The sequence below is a fragment of the Periplaneta americana genome, chromosome 11, assembly GCF_040183065.1.
Source record: "Periplaneta americana isolate PAMFEO1 chromosome 11, P.americana_PAMFEO1_priV1, whole genome shotgun sequence".
NCBI lineage: Eukaryota > Metazoa > Arthropoda > Insecta > Blattodea > Blattidae > Periplaneta > Periplaneta americana.
Window position 1 is genome coordinate 59,992,068 of NC_091127.1, and position 9,016 is coordinate 60,001,083.

The 9,016-nt window shown below is 32.8% G+C and overlaps 1 protein-coding gene across 1 annotated transcript; it reads left to right on the forward strand.

Annotated features, from left to right (window-relative positions):
* Positions 1-226: 226 nt before the first annotated feature.
* LOC138709053 (leucine-rich repeat-containing protein 38-like) lies at positions 227-8,006 on the forward strand. The gene is made up of 2 exons (XM_069839549.1): positions 227-310; positions 5,568-8,006. The coding sequence occupies exon 2, from the start codon at positions 5,572-5,574 to the stop codon at positions 6,772-6,774; it is 1,203 nt and encodes a 400-aa protein (XP_069695650.1). The 5' UTR covers positions 227-310; positions 5,568-5,571; the 3' UTR covers positions 6,775-8,006.
* Positions 8,007-9,016: the final 1,010 nt, after the last annotated feature.

The following is a 9,016-nucleotide window of genomic DNA, read 5'->3' on the forward strand; positions in this document are numbered from 1 at the left end:
CTCTGCTTTTATTTTATTGAATTGTGAGAAAGATTCTGTAAAATCAGGAAGCTAATTTGCTAACAGGGATTTCTAACAATTGTATATCAGGGCAATCCCTACCTCATGTGCAGCGCTGGGCAGTATATATCAGGAGGAAGTTAAGTTCACGTCAACGACTCTGCGTAATCGGATATCCTGCATGACATCATCGAATTTATAATCGTGACTTCTCGGTTAAGAGAAACTGTCTGCATGTGAAGAGAAATAAAGTGAATCTAGTGGTGTTCAATCCTTTGTTCGTTCGTTCCAACGGAAATAATATAATCAGGTAAGATATAAGATGAAAGTTTCGAGTGAATTTTCCAAATTTTGAAATATAGTGTAAACTATAGTTTGTAGTATATAATGTTGATACTGTAGTCACTTATCACTGAAATAACGTTCTATTTGAATGTTCAATACACTATAAAATTAAACAAAATTCAACTTGTAAATAAATCAAAGAAATAGAAGACACATAACAACTGCATAGATAGTACCTTGCGGCATAAAATTAAAGAAACAAAAGATAGACGATTAAAACAATAGTATAATGTGACACAAGTCCATAATGGTGCACTTCATCATACGATTCAATGTTTAGGAAACGCGCGAAGCTAGTTGCCTAATTTTGACTAGTGCAATAATTCTGTAATACTGAAAATATATTTCACATGCTACTTTTTGTAAGTCAGCATTATAAAACAATTAATAAAGAAATAACACATTCAATTTTTAATAATTGGTAGTTTGATATCATGGTCTATGAAGAAAGGCAACATTGGTATATTAAATATCATTGCACTGTAAATATTTTTAAAATATAATAACTTTATAGCATAAGTCGTGCCGTGGTAATAGAAGTCAAGAGGTTTTATTTCACGTGGTAAGATATTAGGATACTGGTACATTAATGTGGCCCACATAAACAAATTTCACTAATGACAAAGATTGGTTATGATGCTGGTATATAAAAAACAATAGTAAACACTAATAAAATGTTGCACATTTGAATAAACTGCTACACACAAAACATAAATGAACATATGAAAAAATACACACACAAGCGTAGAAAGGAAAACATGAAATTTTAATATAGGACCCTAAATACAAAAATATGTGTAAATATAAATATAAATATAAAGTTACGAGAAAAATAAATATTCAGTTGTCAACATAAATAAGTATAAACAGTTAAGCACACTTGTCAACATTAGTATAAAAATATTGCGAGCATATACAGGATGGACCGTAAGTAATATCAGTAATTTTAGGGAGTTATTCTTTGAGATATTTCAAACAAAAAAGTTTAATACAATATTTTGCTCCTTTTTGCTTCCTTTTCGGGATAAAAATTGTTTTATATGAAACATTCCATAGTATGTTTTGGAAAAGCTATTGATTGAATTCTCAATATGCAGTCAATTTAAGACAGAAGTGTATTATGATAATAAATGATTGAAAGAATTTTAGTTTTGTCCGTTAAATGTACAGAAATTTATCCGAACAAATGTAACATTGTGAGATTCCTTTGTACAGCGAAAAGTTGCATTTGTTTAGGTAAAATTTCTGTACATTTAAAGAACAAAACAAAAATTAATTCAATAATTTAGTACCATAATATACTGTTATCTATTATTAGGCAATGCATCTCACTTGTGTCAGAGGAAGAACAATTATTGTTTGTATGCATCTGAAGTCTGACTAGTGTAATATTTTATTAGTCTGCGATGTATGCAATGGCGGGGGAAAGGAATTTGCCACCGTATTCATTATCTCCTGGCCTAGTTGCCTCATAGGTGGTGCCTTGTTGGTATCATTTGAAGAGTCCACTGCAAGAATGATGGATGTCATTTGGAATACATTTTGCAGGAGAAGCAATTGAAAGTTTGAAATGCTTAGCGCTCAAAGCTTAACTGCGATTTTCTGATCATTACTAGACAATGACTATCAGTGTTAATGCCATATAACTCTGTATGTACATTCTATATGTCTTAAGCTATGCATTGACAGTCTTGGTTCATTTTCGACAGAAAAGTGACATCCATCATTTCTTGCAGTAGTCCACTGCAGTAGTTCATTTGTGATGTTCAGATCTGTTTTCGGACAGTTGACTAAACAGCAACAATAGACTGTTCTGTTAAACTGACTGAGCATATTGGGAATTAAATTAATGGCTTTCCCGAAACACGCTATGAAATATTTCTTATTAAACAAATTTCATCTCAAAAAGAAAGCAAAAACGAATAAAATTGTACCAAAATTTTTTGTTTGAAATATCTCATAGAATTGAGGCGTGCAGCTGAACAAGGGGCAAGTGAAAAAATTCAGCAAAGCTAGAATTTTCAGTGGAACATCGAGATCGAGACATCTCCTATGGTGACTTATGGTTTGTTCCATCGAAAATCTGTGGTAGCCTCGTTTCTTTTTGTGCAATGGATGCAACAGGAGCTGAAGTGTTTGCTCAGTGGCGCTTGTCCCCTTGTTCTTTTACCCCATGGAATTAATGACATTACTTACGGTTCACCTGTATATCTGTGGCCGAGAGGAAAAAGGTCTTAAGTAAAATTTTATACTTTTCAGGAGAGCAGTAGAAAGATTGAAATTGGTGTCAATTATAGAATTCTTTAAATTAAGAGGTTTTTCCTGGATATTATTTGTTTATATTTCCTCTAAAATTCTAATGTTGCTCATTTAACAATTTTCATGATTATTTCCAAAAATAGCCACACTTAAGACTACAACCTAAACTGAGAAGAAGGGATTGTTTAAACATAAGACCTTTTTCATGTCAAAATAAATAGGAAATATAAATTATTAGGAATGCAAAATAGGTCTTAAACAATATAGGACTGTTTATCTGCTGCTTAAAATTTTAAAAGGAAAGGGCATGAGTATGTGATAAAATAGCTCAGATACAAGTTAGAACTTTTTAATAGGGAAGCATGGAAAGTAAAGATATAATGTTTGTAGAGAATAAAGTATTAAATATTCTTAAGTCCTTTATTCTGTGTGTGCTCGATTCAAAAAGTACTTAGGGCATTTGGTAACGCTCTATAAATCCAATCAGGAATCTTATTTGACTTTAACCGTTTGACCAGATTGTAGAGAATTGTTTCCGCTTTCAGAATATATAAAAATATTTCATTTTCACAAAAAATTGACTTAAGACCTTTTTCCTCCGAGCCACAGATATAATAATATGAGTAAGTTTTAGCTTGATAATATGAAATATAAAGACATAAATAACAAATGAACGAGCAAGAAAAAAAGATAAAGTCTAATAACATGAAATAAGAACTAGCAAACTCAAATATAAATGCTGAGACAAATACAAACATTATATTGGAAGTAAACAAATAAAAATATGGGCAAATATACGAGAAATACAAACAAACGTGTAAAATTATGAACAGGCGTCAAACAAAACTGCGACCAAATTTAAAAATGAAAACACGATCAGGCGTATTACTCGACCAAGACCAGTGGAGTCCTGGAGCTCAGAGCCGTGGCGCTACTGCTCCTGCGTTTATAATACCGCATCGCGATAGTTCACATTATGCCCGCAGCTCCACTCGCCTTGGTCGAGTAATACAAGTAGAAGAGGAGATGAGATAAACAATGAAAAGACACGAGAAGTTATAAAGTAAAAACGAACAGATGTACAAAAAACAAACAGAAGTAAAAAAAAAAAGCAAACTTACAAACAGAAAACACCAGTAGACATACAAGCAGAAAACACTAGGAGACATGAAAACAGACAAAAACACGAGCAAGCATACCAGTAGACAAAAAAAAGTAACTCGGGCACATATACGAATAAAAAAGAACACGACGAGACATACAAAAGCCGAACAGACGTAAAATAAGTACGAAACATAGATGCAATAACACATGAAGTAGACATATAAATAAAAAATAAACGAAAGGAATATGCAAACAAAAACACGAACGAAACATAGAAAATTAAATCATACAAACATAAAATGGTAGATACAAACAAAAACACTGAAGAAACAGATTAATAAACTCACGAAATGAATATACAAATACAAACACGAAGCAAACCAAGAAACAAAAGCACGAAGGAAACACAGAAACAAAAGCATGAAGAAAACATACAAATAAAAACACAAAGGAATCATACAAACAACAAGAAGCAAATATACTAATAACAACAGGAAGTAAACATAAAAACAACAGGAAATAAACATAAAAAGAAGAAGCAAATATACTAAAAACAACAAGTAAACATAGGAAGAACAGGAAGCAAAAATTCAAATAATAAAGGGTAGAAATTATACAGAAAACAGGTAGTAAACATAGAAACAGCAAGATACAAACAACAAGATGCAAAAATACAAACAAAAACACGAAGAAAACTTAGAAACAAAAATCAAAATTACAAATAAAACACGAAGGACACAAACAAAGGAAAACATATAATAAAAACACGAAGCAAACATACAAATAAACACGAAGCAAACAGACAAAGAAGGAAACGAAGCACACATACAAAGAAAAACACGAACTAAACATAAAATTAAAAACTCAAAGCAAACATACAAACAAAAACAATAAGCACACATACAAAGAAAAATATAAAAAGCAAATAGAAACAAAAACACTAGCAAACACAAACAAAAATACGATTAATAGTAAAAAGAAACACAGGAGTAAACATGAAAGTAGACACAAATGAACATAAACACATCAGCAAAGACAAGAGCAATCACACAAACACGAGAAATGAACACGAGAGAAAAGGTACAAAGAAAAACGAAATGTTACACACAAATACGCGAGCACTCAGTCACATAAGCAAACACATAAACAAAACCATAATAGTACTCGTATACACTAAGAAACATAAAAACAAATCTATTAATGAGGGTTGGGTAAAAATCAAACAAAAAAAGTAAACAAAGAAAGTTTTCTACTGGCATAGAACAAAAATTACGTAACAATTAATGCGTATATATTTTTTAAATCTCTATGTATTTAACTGTGTACAAAATACAACAAAACAATTACAAATTAGGTCATTGTATACTTTTGTGTACATACCCTATTACTAAACTTTTTACAGTCACAACATGCTAGTAGTATATTTACATAGTTGTCAATTAAATTTAGAAAATACAAATATATTCGTAAGAATATGAGTATGAGAACATGTTGACACATGAATATAAACAAAGACACAAATTATATTACGATCAAACATGCAAACAAAAACCTGACTAATTTGAAAACAAGAATTAACAAAAATAAGTAAATAACAGAAAAATATGTAAATGAGACTGCAAGGAAAAATATTTTAAATAAAATGATTATAATCGTACAAGTAATCAAGTTGGATAAGAAATAGCGAAATAGTGTGTACCGATACTTGTATATTTAATTTGTAATTTGTGACGCATTACACAATAGTTATTTTTGCAACAAATTCACGGTTACTGCTTCCATTATTAATTTTTAATTTTAATACGAAATTTAATATTTTCACTAAGATCACTCTTGAATAAAAAAATATTTTCTTGCAGCACTATGGAACTTCATCTCTGGTGGTGGTGGTGGATGGCGTTGGCGTTTATTGAATACCTGCGAGCCGACATCTCAGTTACAAACCTTGTGCCTTCTTGTGCTTATATAGAAGAGCATAGAATCATGGAGTGTGTGAATGTGACCTTAAAGGTGATTCATATTGGCGAGTATCCCATTAACAACACTCGTACAGAAAGGCTGTACCTTCAGAACACAAGTCTTGCAACATTAGAAGCAAATACGTTCAGCCAACTCAGCGAACTGAGCTTACTTGACCTGAGTGAAAACTTCCTTAGAACGCTAGATTACAGATCGTTCAACAACCTAACGAATTTAGTATTTTTGTATCTCAACAATAATAATCTGACTTCCTTAACAGATGGAAGACTTTTTCAACCATTAATAAATCTGAAATACCTGAGACTTCATGACAATCAAATTGAGAGATTATATGTCGATGTGTTAATACCACTAACTAAATTGAAATCTCTCATTTTATATGTAAATCCTTTCATCTGTGACTGTCATCTTTTTCCCACTATCCAATGGTGCCAAAAGAAAATACCAGGCATTACTGCATCTTGCAAATATCCAAAAGATTATTTATGGAACCAGATCAACTTTACTGAATGTGAGGATGATGAAGAAACTCATACAAGTGCCGAATATAACAAAGAGGATTGGATATTTTTGGCTAAAGTACTCGGTGCGACAATAGTGTTAGTTCTCATGTGTTTCTTACAGATAACGATTTATTGTTTACTAAGAAAAACATCTACAAATAACGAAGATAGTCGGTTAATTGATGAAGACCAATTAAATCTAGGCTTCTATTATGAAGAAGTCGTTTCAACAACTCAGAATAACATTGATAATTATGGCGATATAAATGATCATGATTTGTCTTCAAGAAATAGAGTGACATTTAATTCTTTTCATTTGTATGAAGAAATAGACAATGGTCCCAGAAAACCACGCTCCACTCCAGTTTTGAAAAACAGTACTGTTTCAGACGGATCTATTTCAAATAATCTCAATCCAGAGAAACAATTGAAAGAAAAGAACAAATGTGCACAATTTAATGGAGAAAAGTGTGAAGTATCAATACCACAAACAATTTATGTTGAAAATTCTTTGTATTTGGCAGAGCAGATTGAATACTTGCCTACTTATGACTACGCTGATGAGAATAGCATATGCCAATGAGAGTGACTAGTTACAGTGGGATTTAATTTTTCAAAATGTTGAATATACCATGTATATTAACAAATTGTTAACGGTAAAGTAGATTCAATTATTATGAAATGAAAGCTTTTCTACTCTTAAATTTATCCTGTCCTCTTGTAACAACATAGCATACTACTGGACACAACGAACATGAGTAGTCGGATTGGAGGCACTGCTGTTGCTACGTTACATGGAGTTCGCCGCAATAGCTAGCGCTACTAGCGGAAACGTAAAGAACATGGCTAAACTTTACACGATGTCATCAGTCAGTATGACAGTTGTGGTGAAGAAGGATATTCCTGTGTAAGTTGAGCCAAAATGTCTTCTAACCACCTGTTTTACGCTGCAAGGCTAAGCGTTTTGCTCATAATGTCACACCATCATTTACAAATCTATTATATTTAGCGATTTTTCTCCACTGTTGCTAACCTTGGGTAGCAGCGAGTTGTATGTCAAGACACATGACGTCACACAATATGATTTCTCTAAACGCTAATACTCATGTTTGCTGTGTCGACCAGTACTTAGGAACGAATTGTAATTCGTTAGTCGTATATCAACAAACTATAGTTGAATGTTTACCAATGAAACATGGAATTTGCTATTTTTTGTGCCGTTTTGATGATATCTATGCAAACCTACAACTATTCAAATATTTGCTCTGTATATTATTTATTGCAGACTAAAAATATTTTGACAGGACCAGTATTTAACTCAAAGTTTGTGATTTGTTCGACAAGATTTTGAAGAATTTTATTTTTATACAGCATTAATTGAACCGAAATTGAACTCTGTTTTTTTACAGCTATTAATGTTGATTCATTGTGAATAACATGTACAGTTGCAAACAAAAAAAAATGGCCCATGTCTTGATGGGAGTCCATCTCCATGAAGACAACAAGTTTCGTACGACTGTTCACAAATAGCATATGTACAGGCTCTCTTGTTTACATGCGCAATGTGCAATGCATTGTATATAAAACTTTGTAAAATTAGGCGGGCCATTTTTTTTCTGGAACTGAATATTCCCGCTGAATTCGCTCTTGAGTAATCAAAGGGAAAATGATATAGCCTTCAGAGTGAACAATAAGAATGGAATATTGCTAATAACTTCTTAAATTTTAATTTTACAAAAAAGAAAGTTTTATACAAAAGCTGTTAGAGATAAATCATACAATATAACAATGTTCGAAAAAAATTAGTTATTCAGGTACAAAGCCAGTACGGTAATCAATTTTAAATGGAATTCTATATTGAAATTTAGATCAAATTTTACATAAGAATGCGTAGAAATTTTACCTATTCTTACGTTTCATGTCTTTTAACTCTTTATTAAACTTATGTGGACTTCAAATTTAAGACACGTGAGTATGTAAAATCATGTTACTAGGCCATAAAACTAAACAAAACACTTTCACGAACCAAACTTTACAACTTACTTATTTACTTACTGGTTTCTAAGGAACCCGGAGGTTCATTGCCGCCCTCACATAAGCCCGTCATTGGTTCCTAACCTGAGCAAGATTAATCCTGCCTCTACCATCATATCTCTCCTCCCTCAAATCCATTTGAATACACTATCTATCAAAAAGTAACTGGGCATTGTTTTTGCCCCTTTAGAAACTCGTGGTATCACCTCTTGTTGCTGTAACAACAGCCACCTTGTCAGGCATGCTCTCCACTAGTTTGTGTAGGATATCCAATGGAATGCGTCGCCATTCCTCTTGCTGTTATAGCAACAGAGGTGGTACCACGAGGTTCTAAAGGGTCAAAAACAGTGCTCAATTACTTTTTCGTAGATAGTGTATTATATTCCCATCCATGTCTCGGCCTCCCCAAAGGTCCTTTTCCCTCCGGCCTCCCAACTAACACTCTATATGCATTTCTGGATACGCCCATACGTGCTACATGCCCTGTCCATCTCAAACGTCTGGATTTAATGTTCCTAATTATGTCAGGTGAAAAATACAATGCGTGCAGTTCTGCGTTGTGTAACTTTCTCCATTCTCCTGTAACTTCATCCCTCTTAGCCCCAAATATTTTCCTAGGCACCTTATTCTCAAACACCCTTAACCAAACTTTACAACATATGATCAAAATGAGAACCATTCACAGTCAAACAAAGTCCCAGCCTATCACGAAAGCAGTCCATTGTCTTTCACACTGTTACATGACTGATCTGTTCCATCTCATATCTACCCGGAGATTCATTGCCGCCCTC

What these genes read in the sequence shown, in the direction of transcription:
- LOC138709053 (XM_069839549.1), top strand. Translation starts at nt 5,572, where the DNA reads ATGGAACTTCATCTCTGGTGGTGGTGGTGGATGGCGTTGGCGTTTATT.